The sequence below is a fragment of the Cyprinodon tularosa genome, unplaced genomic scaffold (assembly GCF_016077235.1).
Source record: "Cyprinodon tularosa strain WSP-4 unplaced genomic scaffold, ASM1607723v1 ctg196, whole genome shotgun sequence".
NCBI lineage: Eukaryota > Metazoa > Chordata > Actinopteri > Cyprinodontiformes > Cyprinodontidae > Cyprinodon > Cyprinodon tularosa.
In genome coordinates, this window is record NW_024038715.1 from 714,734 (window position 1) to 737,120 (window position 22,387).

General features: G+C 38.8%; 1 protein-coding gene across 1 annotated transcript in view; it reads right to left on the reverse strand.

Annotated features, from left to right (window-relative positions):
* jak2a (Janus kinase 2a) overlaps positions 1-22,387 on the reverse strand; it is a 50,054-nt gene that overhangs the window by 21,509 nt on the left and 6,158 nt on the right. The window contains exon 2 of the mRNA XM_038283673.1: positions 8,084-8,357. Within this exon, the coding sequence (XP_038139601.1) occupies positions 8,084-8,339 (256 nt within the window). The 5' untranslated portion in view covers positions 8,340-8,357. The remainder of the gene's footprint in view (positions 1-8,083; positions 8,358-22,387) is intronic.

Consider the following 22,387-nt stretch of genomic DNA (forward strand, 5'->3'; position numbering starts at 1 on the left):
CTACGCAGAAGCGACAAGAAAAACAACAACCATGGCAGATGATGATGCGGAGAGCAGTATTTATGTTTAACCATATTGAAAAGATAGAGTTTTTATGGTTGGAAAAACCGCTAGATGCGCGCTGGCACTACCACCCATGTTTACTTCCGTAAACACAGAGCATGCTGGCCTGTGACATCATCTAGTCCTCTATTGCGTATGCGGGAAACTTGCGGTGTATGACTGCAGTTCACAGAGGAGATCACATACAAGTCGCATATATTTAGAAATATAAATGGCAAGACAAAAAAATAATCGGATTTCACACAAAAAAATCGTAATTGAGCATCAAGGCCTGCAGTGTGAACGTAGCCTATGTTGTGCCACTTTCCCTTAGCTCGCTTCTAGATCCTTCTGTCCATACCTGCTCCCAATCAGTTGATTACTGCATTTTTTGTTCTGTTTGCCATATATACTCCTCCTCTGCAGTTAGTATTGGCTGCATTCTTTTCATTCCCTCCTTAAGCTCTGTGATCCTCTTTTTTAGGGTTCCTGTGTTTCTTGATTTGTTGTTTCTGTTTGTCATGCTTCTGTTCCCACCGCTCTTTATTAAAACACCAAGAGACCCCCTCAGCGTCCATCTCTGTAATTGGGTCCACCACAAAACTCCATGTAACTTGACATTTCCAACTTTCATCCTTGGCTATCCAATTACATAAAGAAAATGTATTTTTTTTTAAAAACTTAAAAAAAAAAAAACTAAATTTTTTACAGACAGATTTGGGCCTTCAGAGGTCTATTTAATTGGTCTTGCTTTCCTCGATTAGCAGACATGTTACCAAGGCCTTCTATTATCTATTAAAATCCAACCCTACTGCTGAGAAGCTTAAAAGGCTATCACATTTCAAATGAAAAAGTCTTCATTTACAAAATTTTAGTGCAATTTCTTGTGAAAAACAAATTTCATCACATCTCTGAATTGCATAGATACATAGATAAGACATCACAGCTACATTGAGTCATTTTTCTAAATAGGTCGGCTGGTGTTGTGGTAAAAATCCCCTTGCCTATTACAGAACACCAGAGTACCAAAAAGCGGCACGCTTGTTATTGCCTTGTTAAATTACACAGCGTTGCATAGATAATAAAGGATGGTGCAGCAGCTGTGAGCCATCAGGTGTTTTTAAGGTGGGGGAGTTTTTACAATTTCCCTTCAATATCTGTATACTGATGGTCTTTGTAAAGATACATATTACGTATTTTTTTTCCCTCAATATTCTGTAGATATGCACTATTAAGCTGCAGGAAAGTATTTTGTAGCCATAATAGAGCCCCACAGAAATGGGACTGTTGGACCGCCTCTGGGATGTGGCTTTGTGTTTGTTTTTTATTTTATTCTAATTCCATTAAAGTTAATTCAAAAATAATCTATTGATCACAAAGGGATTTATTAAAGAAGAAATCTGATCAATGTAAAATGTAACCCGGGTGTAAATCTCAGTGATTTCCTGTTACATGAATAGATAATAGAGAAAGATCCCAGTGATCAAATCTGTGTAATTTTTAACTTCCATCCCCTCATTACTCCACAGCCAATTGCTGTTAACTATCAGGGTCACATGTACCACAGCCTATCAGCTAGGTCTATTAGTTGGAGTGGGGAAGTATGAATGATTAGGGCATGTTGGGAGAAGCAGAGCTGCAGGATAACTACTTAGCCAAGATAAGATGGGAAAAACTTTTTGTGTGAGATACAAACTACAGAATTGGTGAGAGTTTCTTCTGTGTGGCTTAACGTTAGCTCATTGATGTCTTTGTTTGTTGTCTACCTGCTGAATTACTGACTATACAAACAGATGCCCGTACTAGCTTTGAACAACCCATATGTGAACAATGAGGTTCCATAAATATTTGAGCACTTGTTTATATTAGGTTTTCTTTACATTTCATGCATATTTATTGGATTTTTCATGGAAGTAATTTATTTGAACCTTTATATTTACTGAATATGCATATTGACTGGATGTTATTGTTGGAATTATCTGTAGTGCAACGAGTGCCACTTAACTGAATTTTTGTGCAAACTAGAATGTTTTGATTATTTAATATATATATATATATATTGAGAAAATGGTCCTGTTTTATTATTCAGGCCAGGTGTTGATGGTGATCTAGGTCCAGGCCTAGAGCCCAAGAAAGATTGCACTTTTGGGTGCGTGAAATCTCCTGCCAGGCTGGTGGGAGGCTCCTTGCAACCAACAAACAATTCTTTTTCCACTCTGCTCTGACTTCTATCAAACCATGACCTGCACTGCACCAAGCACTTTAAAATGAACTTGCTTGGGACCTTTAATCAACTCCAGCTTGGGGTGAATGAACTAAAGGGATGTGGGTTTATTAATTGTGGAATTGATTAATTTTGTTCTTTTTTTTTTCTCTTTTGCACATTTTATATGGCCGTTTGGATGTTTTACTGATGTTGTAAATGTGTATAAATTTTCCTCACTATAGATACAAGGCACTCGCAACTGCAAACTTCTAGTCTATGTCTGCTGATTTATGAGTCGTATCTATCCTTTGAGAACTAGCCTGTTGAGCTTATTAGTTACGATCCATTTGCATTGATTTAAAATATAGTATACTGTTATTTTTACAGATATGCTACAAAAAGGTTGTGCTTATTCAAATTTAAATACCAGGTTTAAGCATGGTGGAAGAGTCGCAGTTTACTTTTCACTGATTTGTCTGTTAAATATTCTGAAATTACAGCAGCAAGACACCTTCAGTGATGTTTATGGTGATGATAACCCTAAGGTGAAGTCAACCGACGCTCCATTACAGAACAAAGTAACTGATGTCCCGCCGGGTGTCCAGGTGGTCAGTCTTGTTAGCTTCTTAAGGCATCTTTCTCTTTGGCAGCCGGCCCCTGCTCCGCAGATGAAGCTGAGTGTTCTCAACACATGTCACTTTGTGGTGCCGAACATCTCTGGTTGAAGCCTATAGACCAACCCTTGTTTTATCCTCCCTTCAAAGAAGCTTGTGAGCTTAGAGCCTGCAGCATAGATCATCTGTCGAGCTCCTGATCTACTATATCAGGGGTAGCTAATTAAAAATCAGCTGGGTCCGAATAAAGAAATTTATCAACCAGTAAAGGTCCGGAGACATTTTTAATTATAATCCGTTACTTTAAACAGAATTTTGTTGAGTTTTTACGGCACTAGTGGCCTGTTTTATGGACAGTAGGCTGACAGGAAAGGGGGGGTATGAGAGAGGGAGGGAGACATGCGGGAAAGGACCACAGGCTGGATTCTAACCCAGGTCACCCGCGTTGAGGACTAACCCGAAATCCCACATCCTGTGTCTCCGCCCTGCAGCGCTCCAGACCGCCTGCGCAAAGCAAGGCCTATAGCCTCCACTGTTCCTCCCGTCTTGCTCCTCTCCGACTTCCTCAGTATGAGGAGCGTATGCGTGATATTGTTACATTCAAAGCAGCAAAACATGCGGAAATGAACCAGGGTTTCGGCGGATCATTACAAATCATTAAACTATTATTTTTTAAATTAAGGCCTTAATTGGCACTAATTAAATGTGATTATCGTGGCATTTGAAATGCTTTATTTAAAAAAAAATAAAAATAAAAAGTTTATGAAAATATTTTTGTCAGATACACTATATTGCCAAAAGTATTTGCTCACCCATCCAAATTATTGGAATCAGGTGTTCCAATCACTTCCATGGCCACAGGTGTATAAATTCAAGCACCTAGGCATGCAGACTGTTTTTACAAACATTTGTGAAAGAATGGGTCGCTCTCAGGAGCTCAGTGAATTCCAGCGTGGAACTGTGATAGGATGCCACCTGTGCAACAAATCCAGTCGTGAAATTTCCTCGCTCCTAAATATTCCACAGTCAACTGTCAGCTGTATTATAAGAAAATGGAAGTGTTTGGGAACGACAGCAACTCAGCCACGAAGTGGTAGGCCACGTAAACTGACGGAGCGGGGTCAGCGGATGCTGACGCGCATAGTGCGAAGAGGTCGCCAACTTTCTGCAGAGTCAATCACTACAGACCTCCAAACTTCATGTGGCCTTCAGATTAGCTCAAGAACAGTGCGCAGAGAGCTTCATGGAATGGGTTTCCATGGTCGAGCAGCTGCATCCAAGCCATACATCACCAAGTGCAATGCAAAGCGTCGGATGCGGTGGTGTAAAGCACGCCGCCACTGGACTCTAGAGCAGTGGAGACGCGTTCTCTGGAGTGACGAATCGCGCTTCTCCATCTGGCAATCTGATGGACGGGTCTGGGTTTGGCGGTTGCCAGGAGAACGGTACTTGTCTGACTGCATTGTGCCAAGTGTAAAGTTTGTTGGAGGGGGGATTATGGTGTGGGGTTGTTTTTCAGGAGCTGGGCTTGGCCCCTTAGTTCCAGTGAAAGGAACTCTGAATGCTTCAGCATACCAAGACATTTTGGACAATTCCATGCTCCCAACTTTGTGGGAACAGTTTGGAGCTGGCCCCTTCCTCTTCCAACATGACTGTGCACCAGTGCACAAAGCAAGGTCCATAAAGACATGGATGACAGAGTCTGGTGTGGATGAACTTGACTGGCCTGCACAGAGTCCTGACCTCAACCCGATAGAACACCTTTGGGATGAATTAGAGCGGAGACTGAGAGCCAGGCCTTCTCGTCCAACATCAGTGTGCGACCTCACAAATGCGCTTCTGGAAGAATGGTCAAAAATTCCCATAAACACACTCCTAAACCTTGTGGACAGCCTTCCCAGAAGAGTTGAAGCTGTTCTAGCTGCAAAGGGTGGACCGACGTCATATTGAACCCTATGGATTAGGAACGGGATGTCACTTAAGCTCATATGTGAGTCAAGGCAGGTGAGCAAATACTTTTGGCAATATAGTGTATATCGCAATTAATTTGGGTGGAACTGCTTGCAGTTGATCGTAAAGCAGTTGTTTGGAAAAGAAGCTTGAGGCGGAGAAAAAACAAGAGAATGGGGAAAATGCAAATCTCAACAAAAGTGACTGGAAAACGAGGAATTTGGGACATGGCTGCAGCCGGTCAATGGTAAAGATGATGGATTTTGTCGTGTTATTTTTATGTGTATATATATATATATATATATATATATATATATATATATATATATATATATATATATATATACACAAACAAGAGTCATGAAACTGTGCGTACAGCTCCTTCATATTTCATGTACACTGATAACTGGGGATATCTAGGATCCTCCATGGTTTGTATGAACTATGTTTGTTCTCTACTTCCAACTCAGCATCTCTTCATCCAGGTCTGAAATAAGAAGTTTCTTTTGAAATTGTGAGAGGCACAAGTTTTGAATGGATTTGATAAAACTTTTAACCCTCTCGGTATAAAATAAATAATTTGAGGGAGATGAGAAATCTGCTTCCTGGTCTGTTGAAGTACCAATAGTTTGCATCCAATCATTTAATTAAACGCTTTTTGGGAATGTATAAGAATCTTTCTCTAATTTGTAGTTACCAATCCGTCGTTAATATATTTTAATTTGACAAACCAGATGTTCTCGTCGTTGTTTTTCCTGTTAGGTGCGATTGCAATTGCGGATCTTGACCTAACCAGAGCGGAGCAAAAAATAGCTCTGCTCCTTATTGTGAGGGACCGAGAAGACGCATGTGGACGGTGACGTGCAAAGGATTAGCGGTGGATGCTCTCATTGATTTACATGAAAGACAAGTACTCCGCACGATGTAAATGGCATATGGCATGTACTTATATAGCGCCTTTATTCAAGTTAGGAGACTTGACCAAGGCGCTTTACACTACATTCATTCACCCATTCACGCACACTGATAGTGGCAAGCTACATTGTAGCCACAGCTGCCCTGGGGCTCACTGACAGAAGCGGGGCTGCCGTACACTGGCGCCACCGGGCCCTCTGACCACCATCAGTAGACAATGCAGGTGAATTGTCTTGCCCAAGGAAACAACGACACTGATAGTCAGAGTCGGGGCTTGAACCGGCAGAGCGCTGACGGAGTATGTGGAATCTGGGGGTAAGGCCTCCCTAGGTCGTGTGTGCTAACCACTGCGCCAAAGCAAGCCTCACTTTAAACAGAATTTAACACTGTATTAAATTTTATTTATCCATGTTATACGTTAAATAAAAAGAAATAAAAAAAATTCTATTTTAAAATCTAAAGTGTTTTTTGAAGTAGAGAACAATGGTTCAGTTTGGTATATAGACAATTTTACTTAATCACAAATTTTATAAAACACCTGAACTCTTTTTTGGCTTAATGAGAGCAGTGGACTTAAGTCTGCCATGCAAGGCTTTTAAAACTGGGTTCGATTGGCAACAAAGCCATTCTAAAGCACATCTCAAGGTACTCATTCGTGAGCCTGGATTGATATTTATTTTTGAATAAGGTCATGGTGGAAAACCTGCTTCACAGCAGCACTTTAAAGTAGGGCTGGGCAATAATTCAATAACTATATGTATCGATCGATAGACGTGTGGCGCAATAGAAAAAAGGGGGTTGATAAAAGTTCGATAAAGAAACACAGTTTTCCTTCATTCTCATTGTAGCCTATCATGTAGGTTGATGCTAGTCACTACTTTCTTCTAACCAATCACAATCGCGGACCCAGGCACGCCATCACAAAGCGCCGCCCTCGCAAATCACAACACGTACAGAGCAGATGAAGATGTCGCAGCAAGGAGAGGCGGATGAAATTGTTCCAAAGAAGGGTTTTTGTTGTTCGCCAGTCTGGCAGTATTTCGGTTATGGCAAGTCGGACAAAAAACAAACCACAGTCATCTGTAAAATGTGTAGGGAACCAGTGAAAACCAAGTCTGATAACACAACTAACTTTTTTTTTAATCATATCAGCCGCTCACACCCGCAGGAGTACGAGCTATGTAGGTCTGCATCGTTCTCCGAGGAATCTTCGGGAATTTCGGGAAAATATATATATATTTTCAATTCTGGGCAGTTTCCCATGTAGTTCTAACAATTGAGAGAAAAATGCTGAGGGGCCAGCAAATTCAAAGTAATAACTCAGGTTAAAGCAGGAAACTAAGCTCTAGAAGAATGAGGGTGAGAAAAAATACCCCATAGAAATGTTAGGCTAGAGGGTGAGTTGATTTTTGTTTGGGTTTTTGTTCTTGTTGAGTGGAGTTTGTTTACATGGTAGCCTAGTCCTACAATCTTTTAATTACCACAAGCTGGTGGTGTACTATTCCCACCCAAATAGGGTATTCTATTTATTTATTTGTTATATTTATTTTGGTCACTTTTCTGGTCATTTTAGTTTATTCTTTGTCAGCATTTAATAACATAACTCAGGTCTCTTAAGTTATTTTTCTTTAAAACAATTCTGTTATGGTTAAAGTTGGTTAAATAAAGATTTAATTGGAAGTCTGTTTTTGTGTTCTTTGTTAAAATTAAATCATTTAGCAATATTATAAAAAGTCCAGGCGGAGCTGCACATAAAATATGGTTTCAAATCTTTTCAATAATTATCGATATTGATCAATATGCATTTTTTTTTATCTATAAGCTTTTTTTCTATATCGTCCAGCCCTACTTTAAAGGATCTTCCAAAAGTCCAAATGATTTATCTTTAAAAACCATTGGGAAAAAGGATTACAAATGCTCCAACTCGTTAAAGAAATCTCTAATCAGCGTACCAAACAGTATAATAATCGTTTCCTGAATAACAATTAAAAGCATCTGCTTGATAATGATAAAATAATTAAAACAGCTTTTTCTCTTGTGCCACATTTAGAAAGGGTGTTTTTGTTTTGGCACACAGCTCTATCAAAAGCAGAACCAAACACTGTTACAGGAACAATTAGAAATGAGAACATGATGTTAACACTACCAAATGTTAAAATGAAACATGTAAACACATTACAGCAAATAGTTGCCTAGAAACCCCAGATGCACTCTGTTCTAGGGTTAAATGTATATTTTAATTAAAATGTTTCAATATTTACCTAAGTGAATAGTAAATCAGCAAAAGAGAAAATGCGAAACCAAACAAACAGCTGGATTGGTCAATTCTGGGAACTGAAATCCTATTAGGACTCACCACAAGCTTTGGCAGCAGCAATGCACAGTTCCTCTGCTACATAATCTCCAGGTGGAAATGTGAGGGTGTCTTCTGAACAGCTATGCCCTCCTTGAATCTTCCCCAGGTGGTAAAGGTGGACGGTTAAAGTCACGGCCTTTGTTTCCTGCTTGGCGTCGTGTTCAGTTGGTAAGTCTGGTTCTGAGAGGGGGCCACCATCAAGTGTTGTTGGACTGGAAGAGAGGGGGTCCATGTCTGTCAGCAGGATGAGGGCCATGTGCTCTTTACAGAAATTCTGTAACAAAGATAAAAAAGACAGAAATAAGCATTAGTGAACACACCTGTTTGAAAAGATGTATCTTTTAATTCAGTCATCAGCTTTTGGATCAGTCCATCACAACTCTGTTTATATACCTACTTTGAAGCAAAGATTAACGGGCAGCTTTGTGCAATCTATGCTGTTTATAATATAACAATCAGACATTCTGGTGCAATTGGAGAGCTGTTACTAAAGCTAGTTCTTAAGTATTCTGTAAAAACGATAAATATAAGCTTTGGTTTTAGCCTAATATTGACTGCTTGGTACATTTACAGTGGGGCAAAAAAGTATTTAGTCAGCCACCAATAGTGCAAGTTCTCCCACTTAAAAAGATGAGAGAGGCCGGTAATTATCATCATAGATATACCTCAACTATGAGAGACAAAATGAGAAAAAAAAATCCAGAAAATCACATTGTCTGATTTTTAAAGAATTTATTTGCAAAATATGGTGGAAAATAAGTATTTGGTCAATGACAAAAGTTAATCTCAATACTTTGTTATATACCCTTTGTTGGCAATGACAGAGATCAAACGTTTTCTGTAAGTCTTCACAAGGTTTTCACACACTGTTGCTGGTATTTTGGCCCATTCCTCCATGCAGATCTCCTCTAGAGCAGTGATGTTCTGGGGCTGTCGCTGGGCAACACGGACTTTCAACTCCCTCCAAAGATTTTCTATGGGGTTGAGATCTGGAGACTGGCTAGGCCACTCCAGGACCTTGAAATGCTTCTTACGAAGCCACTCCTTCGTTACCCGGGCGGTTTGTTTGGGATCACTGTCATGCTGAAAGACCCAGCCACGTTTCATCTTCAATGCCCTTGCTGATGGAAGGAGGTTTTCACTCAAAATTTGACGATACATGGCCCCATTCATTCTTTCCTTCACACGGATCAGTCGTCCTGGTCCCTTAGCAGAAAAAAAGCCCCAAAGCATGATGTTTCCACCCCCATGCTTCACTGTAGGTATGGTGTTCTTTGGATGCAACTCAGCATTCTCTCTCCTCCAAACACGACGAGTAGAGTTTTTACCAAAAAGTTCTATTTTGGTTTCATCTGACCATATGATATTCTCCAAGTCATCGTCTGGATCATCCAAATGCTCTCTAGCAAACTTGAGACGGGCCTTGACATGTACTGGGTTAAGCAGGGGGACACGTTGCTAGTTGCTGTGCATTTCATTTACATTTGAATGTAAGATTGATTCGCTATGCAATAGTTGCAATTTGTCACCTAGTCCTGCCCCCTAAGGGTCTCTAGCTTATGCTTTTACATGGGGGTGACTTACACTTAAAAATGTGTTAAATATTACATCCATCTGCAGAATAACTAAAAAATTTGAAACGCCTATTTTCAAGAACTTTTAAATCATGACAAGCAGAATATACATTTGCTAAGCTTGGTTTTAAGATCAGGAACAGCTAAACACCTACCATTTAGGATATTATGGTTTTATAGGTGTGAAAGATGCCACAGGATGTTTTAATTTTTTTTGGGAAATATGCTATTTGAAGTTCAAGGAAAAGGGCATCGTATATACACAAGGCTCCTACTGGGAATGTCTGAAGGAGGTTGGCTCGCTTCTTTGACTTTGAATATGGTGTAATCGAATAGACAGCCATCAAACTGCATCAGCCATATAGTTACATTTTTGGCTTTCTTGGTGAGTGCAAGCGGTATTCTTCAACAAGTAGCTCATGCTAAGTTAGCTGACTAATATTTAGGCCACCAGTAGTTTCCAAAGGCTGCAGGTTCACCAAGGACACATCTTTAAAAATCTTATGTCTACATAAAGCCATCCATCTGCTTTTACTATATTTGGTGCTATTTGGTCATTGAAATGTTCCGACTTTACTTTCAATGTGTTAAGAGGCAGATAAAAGACATTAAATTCCTGATAGTAGAATAGAAGAAGAATAGAAGGCGAACACTGCTTTGGAAGCTTGAGAGTAGAAAATAATTAGCTCTTCTAAGGCTTTGCTATTAAAACTATTTTGAGTTATTTGGTTTAAACAAAGCAGGTCAAAATGAAACCAACTCTGCACTAATAAAGCACATCAGTAGTCTCTATGAGCCATCCTTAAAAGAATTAGGCTATTTGTCCAAGCCCACCCAAGATAAGATGCCAAGATACACAATTAGTGGTGATATAAAAAGCAGTCCAACTTACATCAACATTTAAAACAAAATTAAATCAGTCAAAGAAGATAGTGAGTAGCAAAACCGAACATGTTTATGTTAAGATTAAATCTACATAAAAGGTAGAATACAAAAGCAAATGTTGTAAACCTTCAAAAGCACCGCAACAGGGAAGAGGAAAGGGATGTTGCTCAAGTGTCTGTGGTGGGATGGAATGAGCTGCCCAGAATTCAGACCGCCTCATGAAAGATGCTTTGAACAATATTAGAAACAAAACTTCAGGGATGCTTCAGATCTAGTAATCCAAAAATACAAAACAGATGTTTCTATGCACAGTTTCAAACTTCAATGAGCAATGCATTGTTTCAAAGCCAGCTTTGGTCTGCAGCTACCACCACATATAAATTTGATATCACAAGCTCTATGTGGTCTATGGTAAGTTTATTGTACTTTTCCAGATGGCAAATTTTCATCTACTGGATTTATTTTTTTCCAAATATACATCTTTACACATGCTTTTGATATTGAAGTTGTCACCTCTATTTTCAATTGTCATGTTTAGGTTTAGGACAGTTGTCGAAACCCAAGGTCCTGCAACTTTGAGAAGGGTCTCTGCTTTCCCGCTTCTGACTCATTTTAAACATTTTAACAAACACATCACATTCAATCATCATTCTGCAACCCTTTGCAAATCTTTTAACACACACACCTTACCTCTAAACTCAAACAAATGTTTATACAAATTACAAATAGCCTATTATTAGAGGTATTCTGATTCAAATTTGTTTTGTGTGTTATTTCTTCCTTAATTAAAGAACAATAAGAGAAGAGTGATCTTTCAAAGAGAAAAAAAAAGTTTACATTTTGGGAAAATAGAAAACAAGAAAGAATGCCGTCTGATCAAATGAGATTAAAATGTAACATTCAGACCAACACCTAATTTACTGTGCGGGAATAAACCATCACTGCTCATCACCCACATGGGAATTATGGGTATAATTAGCATAATGCTGTGGAAATGCTTTCCTTTAGCAGGGTCAGGAGTGATGAAAAGACGGATGTAGATGAACACAGGACTTTTGGAGAAGAAAAGCTTTTAAGACTGAGATGTAAATCATACAAATTATGCTTTTCTGTGGTGTAGCTAATATATTTTTATGAAACCATGCAAGCTGATTTATCGCATCAAATCCTTGAAAAACAAGTTAAGGTTTATGGCTTTAACATGACAAAATGTTGAAAATACTCTCTACAATGGACCAGCAATGAATAGTTTTCACTTCCTCTGTTTTTGGGTTAAAGAAAAGCTGCAGAGCTTCACAGTTAGATGCCTGATCGAAATGCATGGTTTATAATAAAGGAATATACAGTTCTCTTACTTTATTTTTTCTGTTTACACACCCAAAAAGGTTTATCAGGGAGCCAACATGCAGGGAGACAGATGCGTGTTATCGGCCACCCTCTTCTTGTTTGGGTTAAGGCTATCAGTTCAGGCACATTTTGCTGCTTATCACCGCCCGGTTCCACTGCTTGCTACAAGTGACTCCTGTTCAACTGACATGCACTGGACTTTTACAATCCCAAAGACGTTGCAATTCCTTTAAGGTTACAATAAAGCATCTTTGGAGAACCTAGTTGATATTGACACGTCGTAAGACTGTATCCCTTAATATTGATGCTGCACTTCTGGCTTAAGTAAATTTCTAATAATACGAAAACTGAACAGACCTTACGCCCAAACATGATCGATTGACCACCAAGTTTCTATGCAAAATGTCCCTGTTTCATGTACAGATAAAAAAGATGTTACTGAATGGAAAATAAAAGCCCAATAGAAGAAATTAACCTTAAACAAATGAGTCTATAGTGGCTTCAAAATAGGTCAGGTTAAAGCAAAGATGAAAACAGCACTGCTCCGCTTTAGCAGCTCTGGGTAAATGCACTGTCCCTAAAATGGGTCATGCAAGCAAACAGTGAGATGATTGTTCATTTCAGAGGGAACATGCATGCTAGTTTTTTAAAGAAAAAAAAAACAGGTTGTGAAATTGAAAACCTGGTAGATATAACCACCATATCAGGAAGACAAGCAGATACTTTTCAAACTGCCTGTACTCTGCCTAAAGTTTTGTCAAGAAATGGCAGCAACAAATGCTTTAAAACCTACTGCATGTCTGTTCATATGGTATAAGCCCGGGACGTAAAAGAAACTGAATTATAATGATTCGATATACATTAAAATAATTGGGATCAATGTGGCAGACAGACCGAACTGTGTGGTCCTTATACATAGTATGTCAAACAGAAAATGCCGACAGACTTTTTCCTTCTTAAAACTTTATTATTACAAACTCTGGACTTTATTGATTCAACTTTATTCAGTAGGTTGCTGATGATATTAAATAAGCTGTAAGCTGTCTCTCATGACAGCATGGCACTATTTTCATAATAATTTGGCTGCTTTCAGGGTAATTATACTGATTTATAATGTATTTAGGCCCAAGGATGGAGCGAGCGATAAAGTGTGTGATGACACATGTATGCACTTTCATACATTGGCCATTTTATGCATTTCTCCCAAATGCAAACTTTCAGTATCAAGGCTGAGTAGTCTTTAGTAAATGAGGCCTCTGATGCTAAAATAATTACTTTAAAACCTGTAAACCTCTCTGAAAATAAATCAAATGAAAACTGGTTCTGGTGTCCATTGTGAAAAGCTGCTGACAGTGCACACCTACTCAGTCCAGAATGCCAAGATTTCTCAAGAGACTTAGTAAAGACAAAACATATTGCAAACAAAAATGGAATAATGGTAAATATTTAAATAACGCGTAAGCCTAGCCAGGCATTTTTCCCCCATTAAACCTCCAAAAGGGAGAACCCCCTTTAAGGATTGATGTAAAAAAAAAAAAAAAAAAGTTAGTGGAGGAATCAGCAGGAGGGGAGAGTAAAAGAGCTTTTGCCCCGTACGCTACAGAGAAGGTCATGGTGTTTAGTTGGTCTCCATCTAGAAAAAGCTGTGCTAGTCCAACTTACAAAGCAAGATGGGCTGTTTGTCAAGGATTTAAAAAGTAGAAAACTGCAAAGGCCAGATGTGAAATTCTAGTACACACAGCTTCAAGTTCCTTAAAAACAAATAAACAAATAATTTGTAACACAAAGCTGCTGGCCCACACAGACAAACATTCATATTGTGAAGGTAAACAGTGTGTAGCTTTAAACTGTGGTATCCATGTGACCGAGTTTAATTTCTTAGCCTGAGAATTCTAAATAAAAACTCCTGTTTACCAAGTCATGTTACCGTCTAGTCATACCAAGTCATTTTCTGATAAGCAACCACACACATTAGATAAACACATGGTTCAGAAAAGTGCTATCTGCTGAATCTGAAATACTATTTTTTTTGCCATCAAACAAGATGGAAACTCAAACCTGAACAGAAGAAAAACTTGATGCCTTTAAGGATGCTGTTCATAATGTGCTTAATTATACAGCTAACTTTCTTTGCTTACACAAAAGGTTTTGTGTAAGCAAGAAGAAAATAACTTTTAACATTATATGATGAGTCCCATCAAGCTTTTGTGGTGAATCCTGTCAACAGTTTACATTAGATAAGTTGACAGAGTTGCGTAAAAAAGCAAAAAAATCAAAAGTTCATCATTAAATCTACATAAATATATAATTGCACATAGTTTGAGCAGTTTGGTTATAATTGAGGCTGTGGCAGGACACGGACGAGACTTTCTGTGACCAAACATCATTAAGCAGACAGCTATTGATGATATATTTTATATGCAACCAAAATTGGAATAGAGTGAAATGTTTTCTAAGTTTAGAGCCAAGTCAGTGTTATCTCTTAATAGAGTGTGAAGTGACAGACATCCAAAAAGACCAACAACAAAGAAATTCCCCCATTAAACTCTGCTCCTAACATAAAACAACTATATAGAAGAAAGGAGTATTTCAGACACTATCGGAGTGCTGCAGCTTTTCATTTGCAAACCATTTCCAGTTCCGTGTATACAAGCCAGCCCTTTATACTGGAAAATAAACCTACATGAGATGTGAAGGTATCCATATTTCACAAAAGATAATCATTATCAGCCTTCATGACACTGACATTAAATTTGACCTGCTTACACAAGCCTGGATTGTAGCTATGCCAAAACCTAGGCCTTCAATAGATTATTGGTACAGACATGTGTCATGAAAACTCCAAAATATTTCTTATCAAAAACATCTGTAAGGTACTTTTACTGCATAGTGTTATGGAGGTCTAAAACATTGCTGTTAGGTGAATTGGCTTCTCCTTAGGAGTGAGCACATGCATGAATGGTTGTTTTGGCCTGTTTTTGTCCGTGTTGCCCTGCGATGGACTGGCGACCTGCCCAGGGTGGACAGCCTCTCGGGTTAGGCACGAGCACCTCTCACAACCCCGCTTGTGATAAGCGTGACAGAAAATTGAAATGATGGATGTTGCGGATTTCTCGTTTATCACATAGTGAATAAAAATGTTAGGCTGGGATTATTCTGAAATTCTAATAAAACTTGCCTTAGCTAATTCTTGACCTCATAGCACACCTCAATCTGAGGCAACCAGACTGCTCAGTTGTTCCAACACCATCCAGGAGTGTTGGTCAATTCTGGCAGCTCGCAATGAAGCATCCAGTAGTTGGAGTGCTATTGCTTTTAAGCCCACCGAGACCCATTCTCCAAGGCACGTTCCAAGCCAGATTCAAATCAGTTGGACTGTTTTGTTTGGCCTGGGTGCTCTACTTGGATCTGAATCTTTGTGAAAAGGTTTAATTCTTAGAAATTGTTTTCAAGACAGGGTTACATATGCCTTGGAAGCTGAGACCGCAGCCCTACCCCTCTGTTAAGTGTTTTTAGACTAACTCATACATATTGTAAAAAAAACTATACCAATTTAAATTAATCCAGGCATTAAAAGCTATTACTAAAATGAACATTCTTTAACTCAATGACAATGTTCCACCTTTCATTTTAGTTACTTACAGACTTTTAGGTAGCGTTGCCTACGGGCGACCATTGTAAGCTTTTTATTAAAAATATTAAAAATTGTACGGCATCTTTTTAGAATGTACAGCTTTGGTACATTTCCCCAGGATACTTAACTCAAATGTTCAAAATCTTACAAGCAGCAGATGCTGGAGTTGGGAAAATTTAAATATTGCTGCTCGATGCACCACATCAACCAATCAGAGAAGCTGATCTAGGAGCTGGCAGGGAGACGAACAGCACTGCAGAGCACCATGATAACTCCACTGAAACTGTTTCTTAAAGCCTAAATTAACTTAAAATGTTGAAACCATACAGCAAAAATATGTTTGCTTTTATTATTCTGATGCCTGCAGTTTGTACTACACAGCTGAAAAACACTAACATTTACTTCCAGCCGCAACGAGCAGTAGCTGAAAAACCCCGAGAGGCAACTGGGCCTGAGGCAGCTGCTGCTGGATTCCCAGTGACAGCGCACCGCCGGTATGAGGAGGTCTGCGTGCATCTGACCGTGAAATAACATTTTAAGACAGGATCATAGTCTTGATCAACTGACTGCGCTGACGATATTTTGAGGTGAACTTTCGCACTTAAAAACATATTAAAACTACTTTTTTACCCCCTGTTCACAGCAAGTATAGCAAATCTGCTCTCTGCCATTAAACAAAGGAGCAGCAAATGCATTAGAAGCATCTGGACACACTTTACTTGAGATGATCTTACCGTGTCTGACCTTAATATGTACAAGCGTCAAAAATAAAGCAGCAAACAGCTTTTTTGATGCTCAAAGCCTGTGCGTTGTGAACGTAGCATTACACTTTCTGATTGTTTGAATTAACCTATGTAACATGATATTGTACCTTAAAATAATCTCATGTCTTCCTTAGGGCTGGGTAGCGAACTTCGGTTCTTTTATGGTACCGACCGAAATGCTTCGGTTCTACCGAGTATCGAAACATGCCTCGTCTTTCGGTACCAAGTTTCGGTGATTGGCTGTAACACTTAACGTGATTGCGTCATCCAGGAAAAATACACAGGTGGTCTCGCCTACAGCCAGGGTTCATGTGTATCTGTTGTGAACTGATTGCAGCGTCATGGAACCCCTTTAAAATGCCCCCCAGGTCAAAAGTGCGGCTTCACTTCATTAAGACTGATGCTAATAGTGCGCAATGCAATACATCGTGCACGGAAACGATTTAAGAGCAGAAAGTTGCTCGGTGTTTGACTGCAAGAAGAGCGGACCGCAACCAGCGCGACCATCCTCCTCTCAGCAGCCCGTGGGCAGAGCAAAGCCAGAGTGGAGTAATGCTGTAATAATGTAATAATGCTGCAATTTCAAACTGGACGCAGCAGGAGAAGCAAAATCACGTCTGCTGCTTCCTTTTTTTGCTGCTTGTACCAGCTTCTGACGCGTGGCTGAAGAAGCTTTGCTGCTCTGGCTGCGCGGTGCAAAAGTGGCTCTGATGGGCGTTGGGCGGAGCTACTCTATCCTTTATTTGCCTTGCAGCTATATTTGCTGTGATCAGTGGGAATAAAGTAGTTTTATTATGTTTTTAAGTGGGAAAATCCACCTGAAAACTTAATCAGTGCAGTCAGTTCATCCTGCCTTCCAATATTCTTTCTGTCGGAGCTGCTCAGACCCCCACATACCAGCGGTGCGCTGTCAGTAGGATCCTATTCAATGGGCTTGTTTGTCAGACATGGTAATTTTTCTAAAGGAAAACTGCTAAGTAAAAAGGTCCTCACAATGTTACAGTGAATATTAGACACTGATTATTTTATGTAAGAGGAAAAATGTAAATGGAAAAATCAGAGCTTAAAATAAAACTCAAGATTTGTACTTTTTTATGTTGAGTAATTTTCTTTTTCTTCGAATTGATATTATAAAACTGGTATCGAAAAAAGCATCGTTCAGGAACCGGTATCAAAGTGAAGGTATCGGTATTGGTACCGGTACCGAAAATTTTTGAACAATACCCAGCCCTAGTCTTCCTTATGAAATTTCCACCTCTAGTCAAGCACACATACTTCCCATAATCAGAACAAAACTAGTGTTGTAATAAGGAGAAAAAGTAAGCTGCATTCCACCTCAAAATGCAGGAAATAATATATATTTAAAAATTATCAACCCCCCAATGTCGCAAAGCTTAAAGATGTGATACACCAAGGTGTACTGCTTTTTTTCAAACCCACCAGCGCCCTAATAATTTACACCTCTGCTATTAAAGGAAAAGTCTGGTCAGTAAGGAATAATCAATGGATAATTATTTATACTTTAAACTAATACATTTGTGGTGATTTAATGAATTTAGCGTTAATCAATGAAAAACTAAAAAAGTTTGAGCCGGCCATTTTTGCTCAAATATAGTAACACCTCACTTCTGACATCTACCGACAGTGACATCACGGTGCGGTAGGCCTAGGACAACAACAATTATTCAAGACTTTGAGAGGACTTCACCATTGAAATTCACAAGCGCTATAGTTAAACTGACAATGCCCACATGCATGGCATTTGGATGTTGTAATACATCGGGTAAAAGTGAAAAAAATTAGTTATTTCACCTTTCCGATTCATGATCCACCACGGAGGGGTTCGTCGTTGGATTGCCAACTTGAAGAGGGAGTATTTTGCCATCAAACGTCTGGGCAGATAAAAAACTTGCCATATGTACCCAACATTTCGAAGACTAATGTTTTAAAGATGACTTGGATAATAGCGCGTTGTGACAAACACCAGATAAAGCACTAGGACTTGATGAACAGCCGATACCGCACCGTGACGTCACAAACCGGTAGGTGGCAGTAGTGTTCTTTGACAAACATGTAAACAGTAATGCATATTCAAATTAAATTACTTTTAATTAAAAACAGTTATCATTTACTGAACAGTATGTCATAATTTCATATTTTAAGTACTTTCAGAAGTTTGAATTCTGAATATGACCGGACTTCTCTTTTATTAATGCGCACAGCTCTCTTTTGCTAACAGAAGAGTAGAGGGTCTTCCTCAGATATGTTGCAAATGTTTGGAGCATACAGAAGCATACTATTCCTCTTTGCATGGTCACTTTGTAAATTTTATCTCTCTAAATAATGTCTCCTGAGTCTCGTGCTTTCTTTAGCGTTTGAGTTTAAAACTGTCATCTGATGAACAATTTCTTTGACTTTACATTTCAGATCATTATCCTGCTTAATGAACCAATGATAATTGTTTCTCATTTTCCTGAGAAGAGCAATTGGATTTCTCTTTGAAGAGTTCATTTAGTGATTAAATTTATGATGGCAAATACTCCAAGGTTCCAATAGGCCAATAAAAAAGGAAACAGGCCCCCAGTGTTTAAAAATTACTTCTATAATCATTGGGAATGAAGAGCGTTTCTGCACATTAATCTCTTGTTTTAAAACAATGGCAGAGATTGTTGTTGCCTATAAGAACAGTCTCATCAAACCAAACCTCAAAATTCTTGTTCGGGTCATGGTAAAAAATCTCCTGGCACAAATGAAATAAACTGGCTCACAGGTAGAGGACACACAAGATGCCATTTTAGCTCAAAATCTAAGCCATGTTCAGATAGTTTTTCTCTTGATCATGCATTGTCTCAAGATATACTGGGTTTCTCTTGCAGCTTGCTGTCACAATTTGAAGCGTTCTAAACCCATACTCGCCTCATACTCGTCGTCTTCCACTACATCCAGGTCCAGCAGCAATCTCATCAGAGAATATCAGACTTCCTTCTACTCAGGAACCTCCTCCAGGTTTTCTGGGGGACGCCTGAGGCGCTCCCAGGCCAACCGAGAGACATAGGCTCTGTTCGAATTTATGGGCTACGAACCTCCGAAGGCCAGATTCAAAGGACAAGGACATAGCGCAGCACCAAGGTCTGGTCGGATTCCAAGACCCTTCGTTATGTGGCCTACAAATGCGTCCTTCTTTTTGCCCGATTTGACGTATGGGTCCGAAGTATCTTCGCTATCCTTGGATATCCCAGGATTCATTGCAAGACCAAGCAAGCCGGCTGCTTCCTGATCAGAGGAAATGGTACTTGGTGCCGAACAGAAGTGAATATTGGATGTTCAGTTTAATATAATACATGTATGTGAATAGTTCCATCTGAAATGAATGAAAATATTTTTTTTAATGGTTATCGAGTCAGATATGTGGCGGTAATGCTTGGTTTATTTAAAGGTTTTTATCTGTTACTGTGTAAATTGGTTTGGCTGTAATTTTAAGGACAGATTCTAATATATCTGCAGAGTGGGGACTATAAATCTGATAGGATTTTTATTTTTTAATGCTATTTTGCACAATTTGCTTAACTAAGTATTTTTTGTTGTTGAATATAAGAGATTTTGCACATAGATTTTTTATAGATACACTGTTTAGATTTACTTATATCTTTCTACCCCTTTAATAGAATAGAATAGAAAATCTCCTTATTGTCCCACAATGGGGAAATTTACAGCAGCAGAAAGTCTATTAAAAATGATAAAAAAAATGTGGACCTTAAAAAATTTTTATAAGAATAACATAACAGGGAAGAGTTAAAATATAAACAATAAAATACTGTACTGTAAAGTGTTTAACAATATAAAACTGTGCACCTGGAGAATAAATAACCAATATTCAGCTACGGACATTTTTACAGTAATGGATATTTGAAAATAGCAGCAACATCAGAGATGTGCAAAATGACAGCAGCATGTTACTTTACTGACTAAGGTTTATATCCTTACACTGGATTTTATTTGTTTATCCTCCTGGTGGTTGTCACCTAATTCAACTCTGAATTCACACGAGTGAAGTCTCTGTTCACTTTACAATAACAAAAATAAAAATCTTTTCCTGCTTTGTGTGTCAACTGTCACGGTTGCTAGGCGACAGGGCGTACGCCGTTAAAAACCACCTAAGGATAATCCTTTTTGAATTCACAGATAAAACTCTTCCAGTCTCATTATTTTTTAAGGACTTCAAAGGATCCAGTCCAGGTAGAGCGGGTCTTTGAAAGACCCAGCCAATGAATTCGAGCAGAGGCATAGTCCCTCCATGGCGTCCTGGGTCCTCCCTGGGAGACGTCCAGGGGACATCTGAAAGCCAACTCCTTTCGATGTGGAGAACTACTCCGAGCCGCTCCCGAATGACTGAGCTCATCACCTTATTCCAGCAACCCTGGGGAGAAAGCTCATTTCGGCCGCTTGTATTCATCATCTTGTTGTTTCGACCATGGTCCAGATTTCATGACCATAGGAGAGGGTAGGGACATAGAGTGACCGGTAAATCAAAAGCTTTGCCTTTTCACTCATCTCTCTCTCTTCACCACGACAGACCAGTGCAGCATTGGCGTTATAGCAGCAGCGCACCGACCCGCCTATCAATCTCCCGCTCCATTCTCCCATCACTCATGAACAGATCATCACGCAAAAAAAAGATAACTAAGAAGATGAAACAAAGCAACAACCCATATTTTTGTTCCTTTGAATAAAGTAGTCCTGCTTTTATTTTCCAGGAAATTATGTCACTTTAAGTGTATATTTTTGCAATTAGTAAACAGCTTGTAAAATGACGGATGAGTCACTCTGTCAAGAGTGAAAAGTTTGTTTGTTTGTTGTGCAACAAAGAGTTATAGAGACAACACCCTTTGAAGTGTCAGTAAGTCTGCCTCTGTGTCCAAAATGTTGTTGGTTTAATAGATTCTTAACTTCCCCTACTTTATAAATAAAAATTATCAGGCATTAATGAAAGAAAAAAATAACATGGTGTGCCTAGGTCTGCTTTTGTGGAAAATAATGTGTGCGGTCCTTTTTACTACTAAATTAAAATGGAAGACAAAACATGGGGTTAATAAAAGCCAGGCACTTTGCGAGGAAACAGACATTTTACTTTTAAGACTGTTTAGTGTGAAACTCTTTCTGAGACTCTTAATTTAAAACATTCAAAAAGTATTTATCTGAATCAAGTGTTACCATCTGCTGGTACGCAACATTTGTGCCAGTTTTATAATGGATTCAAGAGCCAAACAGAACCCACTGTTCCCATTTTTCCCATTGTGGCCCCAGAACAACTCCTGTCCTAAACGTTTTAAACGTTTGCCTTTTGCTGACATATGTAAGCATGAAAATTGTACATAATTTAAGAGTATTCTCTACTCTCTAAATGGGTAAAAAGCTTTAGTTAAAATGCTGATTCCGTTAAATAACCTATTCAAATAATTGTTTCATAAGATTATAAATAAGAATAATAATTTTTTTATTATTATTTCTTGAGTTTTATCTTGAATTAATTTGTTTTGTTTATAATGTCAAAATGGCACTACATTTTAAAAAATGTGTATGAGAGAAGTGCTGATCAGAATGGGGAGCTTTGTATCGCTATAGCTTCAACTTGGCATTTAGTGAAATAAACACCCTAAAAGTCATCCTCTAAAAACTTCCGCTTACATCATGCAAAGATGAACTAACCACAGATTGTCATGAAGGTAGAATGGGTCTGCAGGAGTTTCCTTTCTCTGCACGTGTCATGACTTGTTTTCACATAATACTGCCTATAGTTTTATTTCACAGCATTCAGAAAACCCTAATGGAAAAGCAGCTTTTGTTAAAATCCATTACTGACCTTTAAAAAAAAGGAATATTGTAAGCTTTAGTGAATTGCCTGTCAAATAATTTAGTATGAACTTTTCATTCACTTTTGGAAGGATAAGCTGCTTAACCTGAACGAATAAGGCTTTAAAAAGTCCAGACCTATCTGTCGATAACTGTACATCATTCAAGTGAAACAGTGGCATAAAAAAAAAAGAAATTCTCGCTTTGTCGTTTCTTTTTGTTCTATTTCAAACCAGCCAGCTCCTTTTTC